The 24,217-nt window shown below is 39.0% G+C and overlaps 2 protein-coding genes across 2 annotated transcripts; one reads left to right on the top strand and one right to left on the bottom strand.

The window, feature by feature from the left end:
• Nucleotides 1–85: 85 nt before the first annotated feature.
• ptchd3b (patched domain containing 3b) lies at nucleotides 86–7,310 on the top strand (the record flags this gene model as incomplete). The annotated part of the gene is made up of 4 exons (XM_081374408.1): nucleotides 86–805; nucleotides 1,552–1,673; nucleotides 1,784–1,929; nucleotides 4,975–7,310. 4 exons carry the CDS (start codon nucleotides 86–88, stop codon nucleotides 6,501–6,503), a joined length of 2,517 nt encoding a protein of 838 aa, XP_081230534.1. The 3' UTR covers nucleotides 6,504–7,310.
• A 723-nt stretch (nucleotides 7,311–8,033) lies between these two features.
• Nucleotides 8,034–20,076, bottom strand: yme1l1b (YME1-like 1b). The gene is made up of 18 exons (XM_081374418.1): nucleotides 19,892–20,076; nucleotides 18,590–18,715; nucleotides 18,198–18,378; nucleotides 17,025–17,117; nucleotides 16,808–16,917; nucleotides 15,546–15,696; nucleotides 15,337–15,420; nucleotides 13,326–13,499; nucleotides 13,002–13,154; nucleotides 12,701–12,833; nucleotides 12,554–12,616; nucleotides 12,124–12,236; nucleotides 11,846–12,001; nucleotides 11,601–11,752; nucleotides 11,338–11,464; nucleotides 11,097–11,170; nucleotides 9,318–9,404; nucleotides 8,034–9,202 (listed from the first exon to the last, which is right to left on the bottom strand). Exons 1-18 carry the CDS (start codon nucleotides 19,922–19,924, stop codon nucleotides 9,053–9,055), a joined length of 2,160 nt encoding a protein of 719 aa, XP_081230544.1. The 5' UTR covers nucleotides 19,925–20,076; the 3' UTR covers nucleotides 8,034–9,052.
• Between the last annotated feature and the right edge of the window lie 4,141 nt (nucleotides 20,077–24,217).

Below are 24,217 nucleotides of genomic sequence, written 5' to 3'. Positions count from 1 at the left end.
ATGACCTGCTCTTTTGATGTTAGGCCTATATGTGTTCTAGTGTATCTCCTCAACACCAAATGTGCAGATGAGCTCTTCAGAAGTCATGGTGTCCTACATCACAGACTGCATTGAAAAGCCCATCCGAATGTGTTTCGAGAGTCTCGGTAAGTTCGTAGGCCTCCACCCTTGGTGGTTTGTCACTTTACCGCTGTTGGTGTCCGCAGGTCTCGGAGGAGGATTTAACTTTCTGAACGACCTGAAATCCAACGACATAGTGGAGCAGTTTACTCCGAAAAACGGCCGCGCTAAAGCGGAGAGGCGTTTCTTTCAAGAAACCTTTCCACAAATTGACTCGCAGTTTTCAATTATACGATTAAACACTGACGGGGTTTTTGCATCTTTGATATTCTCCTGTCAGACTAACATTCTCAGTGTTGCCGCACTAGAGGAGGTCATCCGCATCGATGGACAAGTTAAAGGAATCACTGCAACGCACGACGCACAGACATTTGTGTTCTCCGATGTTTGCGCAACTGTGAATGGAATATGCAACTCTAATGTAATGCTTGATGTTCTACGCTATAATGCCAGCAACATTCATCTAGTCAACATAACGTTTCCTGAGTACTGTCCGTCAGAATCCAAATGTCTCCACATGGGAAATGTCATCAGTAAGGTGGAGGTGGATCACAGTGGAGTTGTTCGAAGTGCCAAAGCAATGAGACTTTTCTATTACCTGAAAGAGAGCAATACTACACTGGGAGATGCCTGGCTTCAAGAGTTGATAGACTTGCTCTCGAATGTAACGACCTCTGTAACAGAAGTAAGTACCCTGTTAAATGTTTTTGTGGTTCATATTTGTTTGAGTCTGTGTGACCAATGTGTTAAGTCTTATTCATTTTTTTGCCAGTTTTGAATTTTCCAATAAATTCAATTCAAAATAAATAAACAAACATGCTTTATGAAAGATTAATGGGTAAAATCTAAAAAACAGTCATGAACGTAATTGAAATAAAAATTGTACCTACTGAACAATTATGGAACATTAAATGTTTTGCATAATCACACATGAAAGTGCTTAATATATAGTGGCACCAAAAAGAAGACACTTCACACTTATGAATTGCGTTGCATCATATAAAATCAAATGGCATCAGTAAAGTTTTTGTGAAATATGTTTTTGGATATAAGGATATATCTTTAATATAGGCCTTCCTAACACATTAATTTTGTATTTTGGGGGGTTCGCATACTGTGATTCTCAGTATAATCAAGGACTCTTCGGTATATGTGACTTTAATATTCAACAATATTACTGATCTGACTGTACTGAACTGGGCGATGACATAATTTTTTGCAGAACTGCTTTATAGATTAAATTAAATAATTAAATAATTGATGATCTATACAACGAAACTAAATTAACACTGAACTGACTTCATTACTTCTTTTTGTCGTTATCTCTGTAAAGCTGCTTTGAAACAATCTGTATTGTATAAAGTGCTATATAAATAAAGGTGACTTGACATGACTTAAATGAAAGGTTTTAATTGTATTTTTTCTTCTCAGATCTCCTATTTCACCTCCATGTCAAGACAACAGGAGTTTGAGAAGAGTACCCTATCTGTCACTGAACTTTTTGCAATTACTTACTTTCTTGCCATCTCATTTTCAATAATATCTTGCCTGAGGTTTGTGTAGTACCCAGTGTATTTTATTTCATGAACTGAAATATATTTCATAGATTGAAAGTCTTATATTGATTGCAAAAAGCTGTACATTGTTTAATTTTACTCAACAGGTTTGACAATGTGAGGAATAAAGCGTGGGTGGCTTCTCTTGGAGTTTTTTCCACCGCACAAGCAGTGCTGTCCAGCTTCGGGCTGCTGTTACTCATGAATGTGCCATTTGTTATTACTGTGGCATCTTCTCCATTCCTGATTCTTGGTAAGATAATGTATCCACTCTGAAATGTTTATTATCTTTGCAGTTGGCGTTAGCAATGGCAAGGCTGCAAGTTTGATTCCCAGGTAATGGATCTACTAATAAATAAATAAATATCAGGGCATACTGGGGTAAGTTGTGCCACAGTGCAAGCATCTATAACATCAGGCCATAGAAATATGACTTGCCCATGTTAGAGGTAAGCTGTATCATGTCAGTGGGGAAGTTGAGCAATTGGGGAATTAATGAATAAATGAATTACATCTCAGTAAAAAAAAAAAAAAAAACATGAAATAACAATTTAGTAATCCATTTCATGTCTTATTTTTGGTGCACATTATTTGCTTTTTATGTTCTATTATATATTGGACTCAAACAATGAAACAGAATATTTGACTGAAACAACTTCTGTTAGAATATTTGAGGCGAAGCTCACTATCACTATTAGACGACGCACTGGTATAGTTATACCAAAACACCTGGCACACTTTACCCAAAGGCTTCCATTTTGAGATATATATTTTGAGAACTGGATAGATTTGAAATGCCATATAGAACATACAGCTGAATGTGATGAGGGTTTTTTTTGCTGCGTAGCTGTCAGTGGAGGGGACAGAAAGTCTAAAATTTCATCAAAAAGATCTTCATTTGTGTTCCGAAGATGAACAAAAGTCTTACAGGTTGGGATCGACATGACTCATGAGAGTGAGTAATGTGACAAAAAAAGGTGATGGGATAGTTCACCCAAAAATGAAAATTCTGTCATTAATTACTCACTCTCATGTCGTTCAAACCCGTAAGACTTTTGTTGAACACAAATGAAGATCTTTTTGATGAAATTTGAGACCTTTCTGTCCCTCTGTTGACACTTTGACACATTAAAAAGTTAATAAAGAGATTGTGAAACTAATCTTAATTGGTTTAGTCCAAATTTTCTGAAGAGACTTGATCACTTTATATGATGAACAGATTTAATTTTATTCATATATAACCATTGATTAGCAAACAAAAACAGAAGCTCAACAGAACCTGCTTGACACACGAGAATGAACCTCATTGGTTCTTGATGAAGCTCAAACATGATGCGTAACACGAGAATGAACCTCATTGGTTCTTGCTGAAGCTCAAACATGATGCATAACACGAGAATGAACCTCATTGGTTCTTGCGGAAGCTCAAACATGATGCGTAACATGAGAATGAACCTCATTGGTTCTTGCAGAAGCTCAAACGTGATGCGTAACACGAGAATGAACCTCATTGGTTCTTACAGAAGCTCAAACGTGATGCGTAACACGAGAATGAACCTCATTGGTTCTTGCTGAAGCTCAAACGTGATGCGTAACATGAGAATGAACCTCATTGGTTCTTGCAGAAGCTCAAATGTGATGCGTAACACGAGAATGAACCTCATTGGTTCTTACAGAAGCTCAAACATGATGCGTAACATGAGAATGAACCTCATTGGTTCTTGCTGAAGCTCAAACGTTCTGCGTAACACGAGAATGAACCTCATTGGTTCTTGCAGAAGCTCAAACGTGCTGCGTAACACGAGAATGAACCTCATTCGTTCTTGATGAAGCTCAAACATGATGCGTAACACGAGAATGAACCTCATTGGTTCTTGCGGAAGCTCAAACATGATGCGTAACATGAGAATGAACCTCATTGGTTCTTGCAGAAGCTCAAATGTGATGCGTAACACGAGAATGAACCTCATTGGTTCTTACAGAAGCTCAAACATGATGCGTAACACGAGAATGAACCTCATTGGTTCTTGCTGAAGCTCAAACGTGATGCGTAACATGAGAATGAACCTCATTGGTTCTTGCAGAAGCTCAAATGTGATGCGTAACACGAGAATGAACCTCATTGGTTCTTACAGAAGCTCAAACATGATGCGTAACACGAGAATGAACCTCATTGGTTCTTGCTGAAGCTCAAACGTTCTGCGTAACACGAGAATGAACCTCATTGGTTCTTGATGAAGCTCAAACATGATGCGTAACACGAGAATGAACCTCATTGGTTCTTGCTGAAGCTCAAACGTTCTGCGTAACACGAGAATGAACCTCATTGGTTCTTGCTGAAGCTCAAACGTTCTGCGTAACACGAGAATGAACCTCATTCGTTCTTGATGAAGCTCAAACATGATGCGTAACACGAGAATGAACCTCATTGGTTCTTGCTGAAGCTCAAACGTGCTGCGTAACACGAGAATGAATCTCATTGGTTCTTGATGAAGCTCAAACATGATGCGTAACACGAGAATGAATCTCATTGGTTCTTGCAGAAGCTCAAACGTGCTGCGTAACACGAGAATGAATCTCATTGGTTCTTGATGAAGCTCAAACATGATGCGTAACACGAGAATGAACCTCATTGGTTCTTGCTGAAGCTCAAACGTGCTGCGTAACACGAGAATGAACCTCATTGGTTCTTGCTGAAGCTCAAACATGATGCATAACACGAGAATGAACCTCATTGGTTCTTGCTGAAGCTCAAACATGATGCGTAACATGAGAATGAACCTCATTGGTTCTCACACGTCAAGCGAACATGCTTGTGCTTCGTTTACCACAACTGATGTGTGAGTTTATGAATGTTTATATGTGAATAAAAGTCTAAATTGAATCTGTTCATCATATAATGTGATAAAGTCTCTTCAGAAAATTTGGGCTAAACCAGTTAATTAATATGGATCAGTTTCACAATCTCTTTATGAACTTTTTAAAGCGTTCAAGTTGTAGTTGCATAGATGTCAATGGAGGGACAGAAAGGTCTCAAATTTAATCAAAAAGATCTTAATTTGTGTTCCGAAGATCAACGAAAGTCTTACAGGTTTGGAACAACTAGAGAGTGAGTAATTAATCACAGAATTTTCATTTTTGGGTGAACTATCCTTTTAAGTGGGTGGCACATCTTACCCCACTCACTAAGTCACATCGTATAAAACGGTTCAAAATGCATAAATGCGAATGTAGCACCACATTTCATATCCTCCACAATTGACACATTTTCATTTCAAGATGTGAAACTGTTTTTTAGGAATCGGTATCGATGACATGTTTATCATGATCTCCAGCTGGCAACGAACCAACATTCAAGACACAGTGCCAGACCGCATGGCTGAAACCTACAGGGAGGCAGCCATTTCCATTACTATCACCACCCTGACTGACGTGCTAGCCTTCTACCTCAGCTACGGGAACCCCTTTGGATCCGTTCAGTCTTTCTGTCTGTATGCGGGAACGGCCATCTTGTTCTGCTACTTCTATAACATCACTTTCTTTGGAGCTTGTCTGGCTCTGAATGGCAGAAGGGAGGGGGCGAACAGACACTGGTTGACTTGCATGAAGGTCCCAGAGGAGGTCCCACCAGGACGGTCCAAAGCGTACACTGTCTGCTGTGTCGGAGGATCTTACAACCATGACACAGGAACCGAGGAAGAGCACCCAATGACATTGTTCTTCAGGAAGTACTATGGACCATTTTTGACAACAATTTGGAGTAAAGCAATAGTAGTTTTTTTCTACTTAGTATACATTGCTGTTAGTGTATATGGCTGCCTGCAGCTTAAGGAAGGCATTGATCTCAAGAACCTAGCACTTGATAAGTCCTACATCGTCCAATACTATGAGGCTGAGAAGACATACTTTCGTTATAATGGTCCAAATGTAATGTTAGCCGTCAACGGCACATTTCCATATTGGGAGGAGAATGAACGTAATCAACTTGAGTCCTGTATTATGCAATTCCAGGAGCTGGATTCTGTCAAGAGCTTGTCGACATCTTGGCTTCATTCCTATGAAAAGTATGCAGAGCAACACGGAAGTAACATCAGCACAGAAGCTACATTTAAAACACTTCTGTATCCGTTTCTGGACCACCATCCAATGCTCAAACAGGATGTCAACATAACCAATAACAACATAGCCGCTTCACGTCTGTTTCTTCAGACGATTGTTCAGAACTCCACAGAGAAGAACATGTTGAACTCACTACGGAAGACAGCAGAGAGCTGCCCGTGTCCGTTGTTGGTCTACCATCCGGCCTTCATTTACCACGATCAGTATACTGTAATAGGGCATGTCACTCTTCAGACCATCACAATGGCAACCGCAGTAATGCTGGCTATCTCCCTTGTGTTGATTCCAAATCCTCTCTGCGCCTTGTGGGTGGCCTTTGCCATCGCTTCAGTCATTTTGGGAGTCACCGGCTTCATGGCTCTGTTAAACATTAGCCTTGATTCAATCTCCATGATTAACTTGGTCATTAGCATCGGTTTCTCCGTGGACTTCTCCGCTCATATCTCCTACGCGTTTGTGTCCAGTACTAAGCCCGACGTGAACGAGAGAGTTGTGGAGGCACTGACGCACCTGGGCTACCCCATACTTCAAGGGGCTCTTTCTACAATTGTGGGTGTGGTGGTACTTTCAGCTTCCAGTAGCTACATATTCAGAACGCTCTTCACCATCGTCATGCTAGTCATTGCTTTCGGGCTGCTTCATGGTATTGCTTTTATTCCAGTTTTTCTAACTTTCTTTGGATTTTGCCACAAGTTACGGCAGCACTGAATTTAAATATTAAACGAATTTTCCTCCTCTCAATCTTAATTGTAAAATTAAAATTTTACTGAATAAAAAAGGGAAAAAATATATTTTTGGAAAATTACTTTTTAAAGACCTTGGAAGCATGTTTAAACTATGTGTTTGTGCTGTGAACAGTAAGCAGATTTCATTTTTTAAATGTTTTCCATGTGTTCCACTTTAGAAATATGTGCACATTGTAAAAAATGATTGTAACTGTAATTTAAAGTCAGTAACTGTATGATTACAAGAATTTAAAAACCCGTACTTAGACACATAACTTTTCTCTTACAGTTATGAATGATCAGGGGGCCTCAGCACACTTCCAAGCAGGTGCTTGAAATGGTTTCAAATTTAACAAAACAAGCTTTAAAAATAAGCTAAAATCAAGATGCAGACTGATATCTGTAGAGAAGTTAAAGGATCAGGGAAGGAGGTGGAAACCAGCGAACATTTAAACACTTTAATAATCACACACATAAACAAAACATAACTGTCCAGGCCTGGTCCTCTCTCATCCTTCACTTCTCCTTTTATGCTTCCGAAGCTCCTCCGTGATATACGAGGCTAGTGAGGCGCGCAAGTGACGCTCGTTATCAATCACGCCACTGGTCTCGCTCCGTTCTCACAGCTCTCGGCCTCGTCCTGCTTGCCACGATATCATATTTCTTATTTTCATTTGTTCCCTGAACATTTTTTATTGAAGAACCAGGTTTCACAAATTGTTCGAAAAACTGCTAAGAGATGGACTTTTAAAGTGTGATTTGTAGACCTGGAAAAGCTATGCAAATTAGTAAAATCAAAAAAAAAAAAATAATAATAATTATTATTACGATTTTTCTAGTTATTTCAGGCTCTAAAATATTACATCAAGTAAAATCTGCTCATAAATTGCAATTTGTGATGCTAAAAAATTAACCCTACTCACGAATTATTGGAAAAGTCATTGATCACTAAGAGTGTAACCTTGAAGAACATTCTGTCATTTTAATATATTTTATTATAATTATTTTAATACATTGCCTCCTTGTTTATGTAAATAAAACAAAACAAAAGAAGATTGTTATTACAGGAGGTACCAGAAATCTCTTGGCTGACATAAGGGACCTTAAAATATAGTCTCGGAAAATTTAGGGGCCTTGTAGCCAAAAGGTTGAGAAGTACTTCCTTAAATCACGTGCATTCTAAAGGAGAGGCTCTTTTAATTTGGGCAAGTGGGCAAACAGTTAGCAACATACTAAAAAACACTACCTAGCAATATACTATATTGTGGCACCAACTTTTGCATCACTCACACGTTCTTCAGAAAATAGAAAACCTAGTTTGCAGTTGTTTGGTTGTGTAAAATGATAATGTTCATAATACATGAAAATAACAATTATGCAGAGTTTTATTTCCTTTATTCAGTTCAGCTCCCGTTCATTATTAAATGTGCAATAGCATCAACCGAAAAATAATTTTAAATGACAAAGCAGGCAAAAAAATCTGACTAAAATCAATTTATACACTTATATACAATGATTTCATTTTCAATTTTATTGATTACAAATATTTACTGTATGTACACAACTAAAATGAGCTTGGATAAAAGGCAAACATACATGGAGGCAAGGTAAACTCGTAGATGAATATGCTGTACATGAATAAATAATATGTAGAATAAAGCTGAATAAACCCAATGTAACCACTGGAACCCGAGAAACAAACATCAAATCTGAATGAATATTTCATTTTGGTCTTCCTTCTGTTTTATGATTGGTGTGTATAACCTAACTGATGGAAGACAGGAAGCATTTAAACCTATAATATGGGTCGTGTGATATTCCAGATTGCATAAAAATAGTCTTGTGTAGTTCATGAAAGTGCAGAAACAGAGCATGAACTACAGGAGTTTATTGATCACCGGAAACATCTTGTCAGAAAGGTTATCTAATAACACACTGGGGTTCTATGTATAAACAAAAAGTGACTAAAACTGTTCTGAAGCAGCATTGTTCACAAGCAGAAATGATCAAATGCATCACATAAACAAACATGTTTCAGTACCAAAGGGCTTTGAAACATTCCACAGTCCCTCAGTGAGAAAATACATTCCCCTACATTTCTCAAAGGCCACCATGAAACACACACTTAGTCTAGCTCAGACAACTAGGTCAAAAATGGTAGACCGGTGATTGTTCCTGACTTTATGGTAAACTGAACTATCACTTACAGCTTATGGATTTATTCAAAATGAGCTTCAGCTTCACTATAAATAAGGAAGAACCTACAGTTAACGGTACAGAAAAAACCCTGAAATATACTAAATGAGTTGAATTCTCACAAGATCAATTTCTTTGGAAATAAAAAGTCCATGGAGGTGTTTGTGTTACACCTTCCTTATTAGCATGTAAAACTGAAACTAATTTCAGAGAGATCTGGCTCAATTTTTTTTTCAATTTTAGCAATGGGGAGAGTAGGCCTACCAAGCTCTTGGTTGCATATGTACATTTATGTCTTTTAGGGTTCCATTGTCCGTTTCTTGGTCCTGGTGACCTTCATCTGCCTTGAGGGTCTAATGCCTTTCCCTCCAAGACCAACTGGATCTCTTTGGCATCCAACGTCTCATACCGCAGTAAAGCCTCGGCCAGATTTTTGTGCTCTTTAGCTCGGGACTTTAAAAGCACTTTAGCACGCTCGTAGGAATCCTAGAAGCAAGCAAACAAATATGAGAGTCAAAAACTCCAGTAGTCAGTGTGAATCAAATGTTTCATTACTGATGTGTTAGTAGAGAGGACAGAGCTCGATCAGAAGAGAGTTTACCCTCAGAAGTATCCTGACTTCCTGTTCAATGGCCGCCTGCGTTTCTGGGCTCTGCTTGGTGAGGTCAGCGTATGTCATGACGCCCAACTATTATACAAGAGAAGATAGATTGTTTTATTTAATGCCATGTCAGCATCTAAGGCTATTTTCATGGCAAAAATTAAATTACAAAAATACAAATATCATATAAATACAATAAAACCAAGCAAACCAACACAAGTCATATTATAATTTTTTTTTTTTTTTAATTAACATGATAAAAAAATCCAATACCTTTTTAGTCATAATCTTACTATTAAGTGAAATAACTTCATAAAAGAGCATTCTACTTGTATTAAACCCAGGACAGTCCAATAACATATGTTTAACAGAGAGGGGAATCTTACAAAGTTGGGTCTTCACCTTAAAGCAAAAAAGCATGGGTCAAACTTGTATGACCTATACGACATCTGGTGAATACATACAAGAGAAGTCCAACGAGGAGTAAGTTAACATGTTTCTAAGCTATTAATGAAATACTCAAACACAAGTTAAGACTAGGGTTCCACCGGAAGGGTGGGTTGGTTGGTTGCTAGGGTATCCGTGGAAAACACAAGAATGTATATAATATTATTTAACAATTTTATCTATTTCACTTTGTTTACTAAGACTGGTGGGAATTTGTGAGATTAATCTCAACTATTTTATTCTATTTTAGGCAATTGCAGATGTTATTTTAACTAGTTTTAGTACAGTGCCAATATAAAAGCTAATTATACAACTTAATTATAAAGCACCCAGCAAAATACACAAAAATGGGTCAAATTTGATGGTGCTTTCAACCGTTACAGTATTATATAGAAATACTAGAGTTTACAATATACACTAGAGCTGCACGATTCTGGATAAATTGAGGATTTTTTGGGTTTAAAATAGATATCATGATTCTGAACGGATAATTAAACAATATAACGTAATTTACTAGAGGTTCTGACAAAATATTAATTGCTACAGTCGATTTAAAATAATATATGTATTTTTTTTTTACTATATTATTATATATTAATTTGAATTAATTATAAAAAAAACAGTTTGATCGAACGGTTCACTCATAAATTGAATGAATGATTTAATGACAAATACTAACAGTCACTTGTCGCCACCTACTGTTTTTAAGATGTAATTGATACAATCTTTATTTGAAGCATCTTTCTTTTATTTTGATAGCTTCCATAGACATCAGTGTTTATATCCGACCTTTAAACATTTATCCCAGTACTTCGGTGATAATACAAATTATTGCAAGACAGAAATAATGATATTATTCGTGAAGCTGTTTCATACCTATTAACATGACAACTGCTCTCTCTAGGACAACACAGATCTGAACGTTCGCTGTGATCGTACTTGTCAAAGGATTAATAGACACTGGCGAATCATTGTCATTTGGGAATAAGATCGGGTGGGTGTTTGAATCGAGATCACAATCTTTTAACCATCAATCATGCAGCTCTAATATACAGTAAACAGTTTTTTTGATTTTCCATTTGATGGATTCTGGAAATTGAAACTGCCTTATCCGTGTCAAATAAAGAAATCTTTGAAGGCAGCATAATCACTAACATAAACTTCCTTATAGAAGATTTTGAAACGGGTATTAAAAAGAAGAACTCTGGACTGTACGACTAGTTTTACAAAATTTCTGCACCTTTTATCATTTATTACTATACATACAACGTCTGGCTTGAGGCCTGAAACCATATTTCAGCACCCAGAGATGATCAGATAAATATGACAAACCTTTTCACTCATTCCAAATCTGGTCACCATCATTTTTGCTATTTTTGTAGCGCTGTCAAAATCACTTGATGCTCCTATATGAAAACAACAAAACATTACACAGATAAAACTCTGTGCCCTCTTACGTATTTGCATAATATGAAGTACAATAAACATTCCATGTAGTTACAGCCGGGTCACTCAAATGTAATCAATGATTGAAATACACCGCAATACCAGAGCAAACAGTCCTGCAACCTACCAGTAGTGATATTTTCACTGCCAAAAATGAGCTCCTCAGCCACTCGGCCGCCCATGCTGACGTCCATCTGAGCCAGAAGCTGAGCACGAGTTTCACTCCAGCGGTCACTCTCTGGAAGCATGGACACCTACAGAGAAGAGGAAAAATTGGATTTGTAACTTAAATAAAACTCAGAGCTCATATCTCTAAAAAGTTCAACCCACAGGTGAACACACAAGGCCTCTCAAGCTTTAGATTCTGATGACGAATTAGCATGTACTCACGTGACCCAAAGTGGGGCCTCTCGGCATAATGGTGGCTTTATTTATGGGCATGGCTCCTTTGGTGTAGTATGCAATAATAGCATGGCCTGACTCGTGGTACGCTGTAATTTCTTTATTCCTCTGATCAATCTCTGCACTCTTGCGTTCTGGGCCTGAGGAGGGAGCAAGTGAATGGAAAACTCAAGGTATTCATTCATCTTGAGCAAAGTTTACTTTATCATGCAAAATGAGTTAGAGGCTCTTACCCATCAGTATTTTGTCCTTAGCAAACTCCAGCTCCTTCATGGTCACCATGTCTTTCCCGTCCACAGCGGCCCGAAGAGCGGCTTGATTCACTAGATTCTCCAGCTCGGCACCGGAGAATCCCACCGTTCCTCTAGCAATGACCTCTGCCTCCACAGCTAATGTCCAGAAAAGACAACAATCCTACTTCACTTGCTGTATTACCTTTTTTTTTACCGTACAACATTACCAGTTTAGAATCTTGTAAGTTTAAGAAATTAGTATTTAACATGCCACTCACCAGAGTCTACTTTAATTTTTTTAAGGTACCACTTGAGGATTTCAGTGCGGCCCTTCACATCCGGTCTGGGGACGGTGACCTGCATATCAAAACGGCCTGGCCGGATCAGAGCGCTGGGGAACAAGACAGAATTCAGATTCAATTCACATTCATTTGTATACCACTTTTCACAATTCGTTTCAAAGCAGCTTTACATAAAATGCATGTGTCTACACACAGAGTGATCTATCATCAGAGGTGTCCAAGTTATGTATTTCAGAAATGTGCATATACAAATCACACAGTTGGCTAATAATGTATCAAACAGATCTTCTGACCAATCAGCAATATTATATGAGAAATAACCCCAACAAACTCAGACATATATATCTTATTATGTATCGTAAACCAACCCTTTACTATTTAGATGTTGGAAAAGAAATCTACATACGTATCCAAAGCTTCCGGGAAGTTTGTTGCTCCGATTATGATGACGCCTTCATTTGGCTTAAACCTGCAGATGTTAAACACCAAAGGTTAGTGATCACAAACTTTCCACTGGAGCGCAGTCATCAGTTTGTTAGGTTGCATGGCTCACCCATCCATCTCTGCCAGAAGCTGATTGATTGTCTGCCTAGAATAGGGGTGCATGGGAGACTCGATCCTCTTTCCTCCAACACTATCCAGCTCATCAATGAAGATAACACAAGGAGCGTTAGCTTTAGCTTCCCCTAGAGGACAAATGCAGGAGAACTGCTTTAACATCTGTAGCAGTCATACAATCATGCTTTTGGCTACTTTCACATTCACAGAACTCAGAATCAGGCACATAGTATGGCCTACAAGATCTATAAACAATCATGCTGGAATTGTGATTTAGAGTGGCACTATGTACTCACTGAAAAGGTTTCTGATACGACTGGCACCAACCCCAACAAACATCTCATCAAACTCGGAGCCAGATGCGTAGTAGAATGGCACATCTGCCTCGCCCGCCACGGCACGGGCCAACAGGGTCTTTCCTGTACCCGGAGGCCCAACCAACAAGATTCCTGGAAAAAACACACAAGTTAATGTGGTAGGAGAAACCTAAAATTCGTCAAAAATGTATTCCACAGAACAAAGTCATACAGGTTTGGTGAGTAAACAATGGTACAATTTAAATATAACTATTTATTTAAATGGTTCTGGCTTGGAGCCTTTTGTCAAATGCGAGTTCTTGCCTTTAGGCAGCTTTCCTCCCAAAACGGTGAACTTCTGAGGGTTCCGGAGAAACTCCACCACCTCCTGCAGCTCGTTCTTGGCCTCCTCCGCACCCTTCACATGCTCGAAGGTGACGTTCTTCATCTGGACAGGGTCCACCGCCGAGTCGAGGCCTGATGTGGTTCGGAATCGCACTGTCCGGAATGGTTACATTATAGTTCACACTCCAAACACACACACACACACACATCAAGCACTAGGGGCAAGCCAGCTAAGTAAGCATTACTAACAGTTTTCAATCCAAGCCAAAACTTTAAACTAGAGCAGCACGATTCTGGATAAATTGAGAATCACGATTTTCTTGTTTCAAACAGAGACAGAGAAACAGAGAATCACGATTCTCACACGATTCTGAATATACAACTAAACCAAATAACGTTCTGACAAAATGTCAATTGCTGCAGTCTATTTAAAGGTGCATTGCGCAAGTCTCTGAGTTTTTGCAGAACTATGCCCTCTCTGGCGGCAAGCGAAACTGCAACCAGAAGTGTGCACGCTCACGGACAAAAGTTTTCTTTTTTTTTATCTTACGTGGAGTTTGCGTTGGTGTTTGAAATGAACTACAAGCAGGTCTCTTACAATCCATCTTCTACGGAGAATTGCGGCGAATACACAAACCTGCCAGACATAGCTAGGTGACGCATGACGTCACGCCCAGTCTAAAATTCCGGCCCGAATCCCTCTTATTTATTTTACTTTACAGGATTATAGAGACAATCGCAGTGATCAGAGAAGGGCTCATTCAGCCCATCAGGCAATTGTTTAAGCATGCATGGGTTAGAAAACGGGTATTTTTTAACATGAAAAGTTGCTTAATGCACCTTTAAAAATTTAAAAAAATTGGTTTGAATGAATGATTCAATGACTCACTCCCAATGACATAATTTTTTTAATTACTGGATGAATCGTGTTTTTAACAAATCCGTTGAATGAATGATTCAATGACTCACTCAAAAAGACTTCACTTGTTTCATTGCTCTGATAAATCAGCGATTTTGAACAAATCTCTTAAATAATTCAATGACAAAAACGTGTTTTAACAGTCACTTGTCGCCACCTACTGGTGTAACGATGTAATTGATTTGATACAGGTTTAATAGACAGGCGTATATTTGTTGTTTAGGAATGAGATCGCGTGAGTGTTTGAATCAATATCGCAATCTTTTAGCGATTAATCGTGCGGCTCTACTTGAAACCTCTCAAATGATTCAGATTTTACATTCAAACAATTGGCAAACTTGCCACACAGGACATAAACTATCTGCTTGCTAAGTCACAACATATCAAATGCGTTTTCCGGGTCCAAGCCTCCACTCAATAGATTCAATAGATTCACTCAATTTCAATAGAGAGCACGATCTCAAGAGTCGTTAATGAGCACTATTTATTTATTTATTTAAAGCAACATTTAAGCTAAGCTTGTACTCTACAGTCCCCGGGCTCATGATGCCCTGGACACCACTATTTTAATGATTCATAAAGGATGAATCACTGTCTGGCCATCTGAGATTTAGATATGGAGATAAAGGTTAGGATCATGATTTTTCTTTTTTGGTAGTATTACAGCACAGCACACTTGAGTGTATATTGGCAGCATTTGCTGTTTATGTTGGCATCTGATAGAGCATTTGGACCCAGAATTGATGTAAGACTTAACAAGCAGATACTCAACTTTAGGGCTGGAATACACAACATGACTTAAAATCTGAACACTATGTCATACACTTGTCGACTTTGCAAAATGGTTACAGAGAAAAACTGGCCATCATGTACTAAATGACTCAAGATCCAACAATAGCAGACTTTCAATCCATTCCCAAAACAACAAACTCAGTTTTTACCTATCATACACTATTCGATTTTCTGCGAAATCTGTCAAATTTGTCAAAACACAAATCTGTTGTGTAGTGCATTTCAGCCTTTAGTTAGAGAGGCAAATCAGACATGCAGAAGTTTCTTTGGAACATTTACCTGATAAGAAAGGTGTTTTTGAGAGTCCATACAAGCCCAACAGCAAAAGCACCAATAGTATCAGTCGCATCCTCCTCAGTGACTCTATTGAAGATGATGACATGTTTTTTATACAATAAATAATGAGAAAGGAAACACCCATATCAAGTTGAAAACCTTCTATCATTCATTCACAATTCATCATTTGTTATTTATCTGAGACGACGTGCCTTGTGTTCTCTGTGTTAGGGCCTGAGCTTTAAGGAAGCCCTCAGCAAAACCAGTCTTAAAAGCATCATGTTGCCCATCAGGAATATTTTTGTTTTTAAGGAGCTTGTCCAGAGTTTCAACATCTGGCCCTTTGTCTCGTGTGAGGAAACCCTAATGGACAAAAATATAAATAACATTGTAACATCAATATAAACTTTAGCAAATATACATTTACAATGTAGTGAAAACATACTAAAGCATTATATTTGGAATCAAGCAAGCAATATAACCCAAATTGTCATAATTTACTCATCCTCACGCCGTTCCAAAACCTGTAGCCTATGACTTAATTTCTTCTGTGGAAATCAAAAGGAGGGCTTTTAAATATGGTTACATGCAATTAAGAAAATGGCTTATTCCAGGGATTGTGCAAAAAGCACAGTTCTGAAACATCATGTAAATGTTGTTTTTCTTTACGCTGTTTAAAGGGTTAGTTCACCCAAAAATTTAAATTCTGTCATTAATTACCCTTAAAGCTGTCGCCGGCAAAAATTATTTTGATCATATTCAGTGAAATCGACACTATAATCTGACAGAACAACATAAATAAGGTGGTTATCTATGGGTAGATTAGCCAGGGCAGCCTACCTCCGAGTCCATGGTGTTAATCGATGCTGAAGAGACGGATGTGTTCACAGAAAACATGGTGCACACGCACTGACAAGCACGAACTCGATGGGAGGGTGCTCGCTGGCAGTGGGGGAGGGGCATGAGAGTTGTAAACATTCAACATTTTGGCTAAGTCGACTCAATCTGCCAGACTTGCCGATTGCAGCTTTAAGGTTTGCACACAAAAGGTTTTCTCGTTGCTTCATAACATTACATTTGAACCACTGTAGTCACATGGACTATTTTAGGTAGTCTTTACTACCTTTCTGGGCCTTGAAAGTTGCAGTCTATGGGTGGTCATTATTTTTGATTTCATCAAAAATATCTTAATTTAAGTTTGTCTCTTTCCGGTTTGGAACGACAGTAATTAATGAGTGAACTGTCCCTTTAAGGGAGTAACGACATCTAGGTTTCTGTAGGGAATGACTCTCATGTGGTCATGTAGTTGAAATATTTTGATGAATTGTCACCCACAGAAGAAAAAGTCATACATTTTTGGAAGGATATGAGGGAGAGAACATCTTGAAAATCTTAATTTTTGGGTGCATCTCTTCATGGAAATAAACACATTAGGCTAATAATATCATTCCAAAGGAAGCACTGTGTGGGCGACCTTCATAAACGATGGTGTAAATCCCTCAGGCTCGGCTGAACTGTCTAAGCCTCCCTGTAGACGCCGTGTTTTGGACTTCAGAGTTTTAAAGCCTCGATTTTGGACCAACACTGAAAAACACAATTACAATTTGATGAACATGAGCGGCCAAAACAGATTATAATTTTAAAATGATGCTGCCTGTTGAGATGACTAAATAATAAACTGTACACATTACATGGCAAATATTGGAGATCTGTACATAGTGTTTGGAGAGGTGACTTGTTTTGCCTGGAGAAGACAGGAGTAACACCACCCATTCTGGAAAATCCTGAATAAGAAAGGAGAAATTAATCTGTTAATTCATCAGACGAATATGGAAGCTTGTTTCCGCCACGGAATAAAACATTAAAAAGGTAATGCGACTTTTTATCTCACAATTCTGACTTTTTCACGTAAAGTCAGAATTGCGTGATATAAAGTCACAATTGTGTGTTACAAAGTCAGAATTGCGTGATATAAGTCACAATTGTGTGTTATAAAGTCACAATTGTGTGATATAACGTCGCAATTGTGTGTTATAAAGTCAGAATTGCGTGATAACGTCGCAATTGTGTTATAGAGTCAGAATTGCGTGATACAACGTCGCAATTGTGTGTTATAAAGTCAGAATTGCGTGATATAACGCTGCAATTGTGTGTTATAAAGTCAGAATTGCGTGATATAACGCCGCAATTGTGTGTTATAAAGTATATGAATCATTTTTTATATTTAGAGAAATAAACTCGCAATTTGGAGTTTATTAAATGCAATTTTTTTTCTCAGAATTGCAGGTTTATATCTCGCAATTCCGACTTTATAACACTCAACTGGGAGATATAAAGTCAGAATTGCATGATATGCATGATCTACAATTGCGTGATATAAAGTATTTTTCCCTTAGAATTTGACTTTTTATCTCGCAATTCCGACGTTATATCACACAATTCTGACTTCATATCTCGCAACTCCAAGAAATAAAGTCGCAATTATCTTTTAAAATGTTTTATTCTGTGACGGACACAAGCTTCCATAGATAAGAGATTCATCACGAGAAAGCTGAACAATCAAATAAATAGCCTAAATATTCAAGGTCTCAATTACAGCTCCAACAATGAACAATTGTGAATCCTGTTATGAAAATAGAAAACTGGCACCAGAAAATGCTGGAAAAGCACTGAAGAAACAACAACCTCCGCAAGGAACTTCAACGAATTATAATGTGATGGAATCAAAATGCAAAAGAAATGTACAGTAAGTTCTACTATGTGAAATTGATGATAGAAAAACAAGATTACAAAAATAAAAGAAAATCAACAAAGCTTCTGATTCACGTCTTTGGTTCGGGTTTCAAGAAAGCGAAGTGTCTCACCATGTTTGTTGTGAAAGAAAGAATCTGAGGAGAGATGGGAAGTCCTCCAGATGTTTGTCTCGGCCCTCGGTTGTGATGGCGAGTCCTGCTGAGAAACACGGGGCAGAAGCTTCTCCACCAGCTCATCTAGCTGACCGACTCCTAGATCTGTCAGACCTAAATCCCTGAGCGTCAGTGACGGCTTCCCAGCGCAACACCACACATGCAGGATTTAAAGAGGAAAAACAGTTAAGTTTCAGAACAGCACACTTCATTTAAAAGCTGATAACATTCAACTGATCCGTTTTAGGAGCACACTTCCGTAAAAAAGCTAATGATTGGAAGGAGCAGAGGGGAAAAAACTCCAATAACCTACATGTGTACTATACATGTATGATGTTAAATGTAATCACCTCAGTGCTGTTCAGCTCTTGTTCTGGGCTGTTCTCTCTGTGTTTGTGCTTGACTGAAGTGTTGCTGCTCACTGAACCCGTCAGAGAGTGCAGAGCGTTGATGAGGTGACTCAGCTGGACTGTTACCTGACAAAAACACAACAAAACCAAAGCATTCCTTCTTTAATGTCCTGGGAAATGCATGTTAGGGTAACATCAAAACTGTCCTGGACACCTTTAACCAGTCCTTCAACATACATTTTTTTTTTTTTTTTATGCTTTTCAAATGCCATTTAAAAGGTTAGATTTGATAGATTTACCCTTGACTCAGCCCAGGGTAAAGTTTCAATCTCAAAATATGAAATTCATACAAAATATGATGATTTAAACCATTTTTATTTTTAGATTCATTATCATTTTATTAATATTTTGAATTAGCTTTTAGTTTTATATTTTTAGTTATGCTGATTTTAGTTTAATTGTGTTATGCGCTTTTGTCATTTTATTTAAAGTATTGCTATTTAGGTTTAATTTATTTATACTTCAGTTTTAGTTTAATTTGATTTATTTCCAGTTAATAACTTTAGTACTTCAACTTAAATGTGTTTCTGTTTATTGCCAAAGGAACATTTCTCATTTTTATTTAGTTTAAATTGTTCAACTAACATTTATAATTATAATAACCCTGATTTCACCTACAGTTTTGCCACTAATGAAAGTTTTATCCAAAATTAGTGCACTTATCAAGGAAACAGCATCAGTAGAACGGAGTAGATTGAAATGTAAAATATAAAACACATTTGAGAAATGTGGAGGGAACATCATTTGTGAACAATATTGTGAGTCTTTTCCTATAAAACGGTATGTAGATAGATAGATAGATAGATATTATTTTTAATTTTACAATATTATTTAACTGTGTGCTTTCTGCTTTTAGCCATGAAATTATTCTAAATAAAATTTCCACAACTGAATCTATTAAACATAATAATATACTATTTAACTCATCAGAGACATTGTGGTGGATTAAATATTCATGACTTTTCATGGAAAAATACTCTTGTGCTATAACGTTATGATTATACAAACAATAATAAACACGAGCTATCAATAACACTGTAATCAAGTCAGCTGCAGCAATAATGACTGAACTAACAATATGAGACATGAGGTTGACTTTTCAGCGTGATGTTTAGAAGCTATTCTCTCAAATCTTGAGATTACAGACACACAGTTCTGATGTAATAAGTGCTAGCTAACCAGCTAGCCTGCGTACATGGAAAGTTATGAAAGGAGCTGTCCTTAACAAATGTGAGTTGATACCTGTGGCTGTAGGGAAGTAGAAAGAGAAAACATTTCCGAATAGCTGATGACAAACTCTTTTGGACAACGTGAGTTTATTGATTTGGAGTTACATGTAATGTCCTCCACCGGTGTCCCCTCTTCCGTTCAACTAGCCTCGCTGAAACTGCGGACTGCGGAGACTCACCAGCATTACATTATTCAACATCCGGCATGGAGGGTGACAAAATAAAAGTCTTAACTGCTGCGTTGCCCAATGCCTACTATCCTGTTGCCTTAATCATAATTTACTCATCTTTGAATCTCTATGCATTTCTTCTTCTGCAGAATTAATATTGGGGTTAACTTTAATGTTATTTATAGGTTTATTCATTCTTTATTCTTAATGATACATCAAATTTATACAATTTATCTTAACAATGTCAATAATTCCATCCCTTTATCTTTGATCATGACAAATGCATATAAGGTATATGCCTGATTATTAAGGTCATGAGACCGAAACGTTGCTAATATATATTTATTGATCCTTTTTGCAAGTATTGATAGTGTGCGGGATTTCCTATTGTTTTTTTATTTTTTATTTATTATTATTTTTTTTTTTTATTTTTTTTTTGGTCTTCTCTCCTACGCACCTATATAACCTGCAATCCTTTTCTATTGATATATACAGCCTATGTTTCCTCATATAGAGCAATGATGCGTACATGAGTTCCATCAACGCCTCCAACAACTCCATGGAAGCGTGCAAACCTCAGAGAGCCAGTGAAATATTAATAACTGATTATGTTGTTGTCAGTGTAATCTTTTCCCTGAGCTATTTTTTTTGTTTTTCTAAAGCCTGTAGCTTTGCCTTTTTTTGCCAAATATTTTTTAATAATGAATGTTAAAGAATTTTGACATACTTAAGACAAAAATTGGTTACACTTTATTTTAAGGTGTCATTGTTACAGTGTAATTATACAGTACATGTAAGTACTGAGTAATATTAATTAACAACATGTACTTACTATAGGGTTAGGGTAGCATTAGGATTTGGGTTTAGGGTTAGTTGCATATAATTATGCGTATTTTACTGTTATTGCTATGGTAAGTAAATGTAACATATGTAACAAGGACACTGTAAAATAAAGTGTTAGCCAAAAAAATTACTTTACTTTAAACTTTATACATACGGCCCCAGGTCTGAAAACCATATCTGAGCAGAACCGCTGTGAGTAATCAAATCAGTGGGAAGGCATAAAGTCTGGTCCTGGGCCACTCCTGAGCCAGAGCATCTATTCCCAGAGGCAACGAAGGAGAAAGGAAGAACCAGAGCGGGCAGTGCGTAGTCATTCTCAAAGCAAACAAATCCACCTCGGCTCAGCCGAGCCTCTGCCATATGAGGCTCACTACTTGAGGGTGCAGCCTCCACTCCACTCCGGGGTCCAAGCCTTGCCTCAGATGTAGGTCCGCTCCCAGGTTCAGATGCCTTTGAATGTGAACCGCTATGACTGACCGAAACTTGGTCTGCGCCCAAAGGACACGCTTCGCCAGCCTGTATAGGGGACGAGAACGTAGCCCTCCTTGGAGATTCAGGTACGAGACCACAGTCATGTTGTCTGTCCTAACCTATTATGTGATAACCCTTCAGATAGGATAAGAATCGTTTGAGTGAAAGAAACACTGCCAGTATCTCCAAACGATTTATGTGTCAACCACGATGCACCTCGTTCCAGACTCCAAAAAGCGACAACATGCCCCCAGCTGGACTCCTCTGCGAAGGAGCGGGATTCTCGTGCACGGACTCAAGAGCGTGAAAGCCTCTGCACGTGATCATAACTGGCAAAGAGGTGAGATCCATTGGCTTTTGATCCACTATTGAAATGGTCTCATGTGGAGCAGACCCAACTCAACCACAGGGGACGCTGCTGCCATTAGACCCATCAGTCTGTGGCATAAATCCATGTGGACTAGACTTCATGTCCTGCACTGACTCAGACAGCAGTGTAACGACTGAACACATGCCAGAGACAGCCGTGCCCGCATCATGCGAGAGTCTAGATCCACGCCCAGAAAAGTAATTCGCTGACATGGTAGCAACACACTTTTTTGAAGGTTTATGCGTAAACCCAGGCTCCTCAAATGACTGAGTACCAAGTCTCGGTGAACTATTGCCAAATCCTAAGATTGAGCTAATATCAGCCAATAATCCAGGTAGCTCAAGATCTGGACAACGGGGCCAGAACCGCATCTATAAACTTTGTAAATGTTCTAGGAGCCAGAGCCAGTCCGAATGGAAGAACGCGGTATTGATAAGCTTTGTCCTCGAAAGCGAACCTGAGGATCTTCCTGTGTCTCTTGACAATCTGGATGTGGAAGTACGCATCCTTTAGACTGATGATCACAAACCAATCTCCAGTTTGGATATGAGACAAAATGGACTTTAGCGTCAGCATTTTGAATCGTCTCACTCTGAGCACACGGTTTATGTGATGTAAGTTCAAAATCAGATGCAAACCACCATCCTTTTAGGGCACAACAAAATAACGGCTGTAAAAGCTGGACTCCATCTGAGTGGAGAGTATTTCTTTCATAGCCCTTTCTCTAAGAGTGACAAAATCTCCAGACTCAAAGCCAAGACCTCCCAAGGACGCACCGTTGTGGGAAGGATCCCGCCGAAAGGAGGTGGGCCTTTCCTGAATTGGATGGTGTAGCCGTAACACCCATTGTGAGATCTCGGGCAGGTGTTACCAAGAGGCCCAGTACTCTGCTAGAGGCGTTAACCGTTCTATTTTTGGAACCTGCCGAACTGCCGCTGCCAGTACATTCACTGATTCCAGAAAGCCTCTGGCGTCTGTAGAAACAGGAAGCACATGTGGAGTGACCACGGCTGAACTTTTTGTTATAAACAGGTTCCCCTGCCTAGGGCCCTGAGGCACATAAGTGGTGGGAACCTCTGAAACAGGAAACTGTCCCATCGCCCGATCGGGCTGACCGACCACGTTGAACGTGGGGGCTTTGAAATGCTTTGTCAAGATTTGCTTTGTCATAAACAGGCCATGCGCACATGACCCTAGGGCTTTTCCCTGAAATCCAAAACCAGCAACGCGCTGAGTGTCTAAGGCGTTGCTCGTCGAGAGGGCTCGGGAGGCCACAATGAGAGATGAATATGCTTGAGTGGTTTGTTCAAACTCTCCAATGGAGGGCCTAGTCTCCGAGGACGAGTGAAGGAATCAGGAACTGCTTCTGGGGAGCCGAGGACGAGAGGCCTTGGCCGTTGAACTCAGGTCTATCTTTCTGCACTGCCGCGAGCGAACCGGTGGACGAGTCCTAGGACCCCAGTCACTGCGAGTGGGCTCCATAGGCGATGGCTCACTTCAATGCACCTCACGGGGGCGCTGTAGTGAAGATGACCGCGAACGAATTATAGGTGTTTGCCGCTTGATCTCCCAAGACCTGCATGGGATGAGCTGGTGAAAAACAGCAGATTGCATGCTCCGCCGTAACCGTAATCAGTAAATCCGTAATCAGCGGCAGCGGGATTAGTAATGCACACTGAAAAGGGCAGCTTCCAAGACTTTGAAACCTCCGGGTGGAGGTCTTGGAAGAAGGAGAGAGGATTACGGGGCTGGGCTGGGGTGCAGCTGGTCAGAAATCGGTCGTCCAGCTTTGACTGGGTCTGATTTTGAACGCTGTCCCATTCTAGCCGCAGCTTGTCTACAGCGCGAGTAGCAATGACTAATAGCTCACTGTATGACGGGGAAGTGCGTTTCTCCTGTCCGCTTGGAGAGGGGAACTGCACAAATCGCCCTCTGAAACGTCGAAATCCGTGCTTGCAAAGTCCGTGCTTGAAATCCGTTCAGCACAATCCTCTCGTTCGTTAATATTTTCAGGGTCTGAATTGGGCTCGAAATGGTTTGAAATTGACGCCATCTTTAATATTTACATCTGAGTAGAGCTTGCGGTTATGAAGGGGTGGGACATTTCCTGAACCTACACCAAGTGCTGCCAATCACAACACACTGGGCCAGCTAGCCAATCACAGCACATTTCGTATTTCGGAAGGAGGGACTTCATCAAAAACTTCGCATTCAACCAGACTGGGGAGAGAGGAGCTGTAATAATGTAAAATATGTGAAAAATAATGTTTTTTTTTTTTTTTTTTTTTTACAATCAAGCTTGAAAACATATTCTAGTACACCCCAAAAACAAAATCAAGACTTTGTTAAAGGGCATAATAGGACCCCTTTAAACCTGTTAAATGAAAATAGAAGTGGGATCACAACATTAATTGGTTCAGTAGAGTAAAACTTGTAATACTTACTGTTCTCTCTTAATGTGTCCCCTGACAAGTCAAGGAAGATC

Source organism: Scardinius erythrophthalmus (assembly GCF_964197995.2).
Source record: "Scardinius erythrophthalmus genome assembly, chromosome: 9".
Classification (NCBI taxonomy): Eukaryota; Metazoa; Chordata; class Actinopteri; order Cypriniformes; family Leuciscidae; genus Scardinius; species Scardinius erythrophthalmus.
This window is presented reverse-complemented; position numbering and strand designations above follow the sequence as displayed.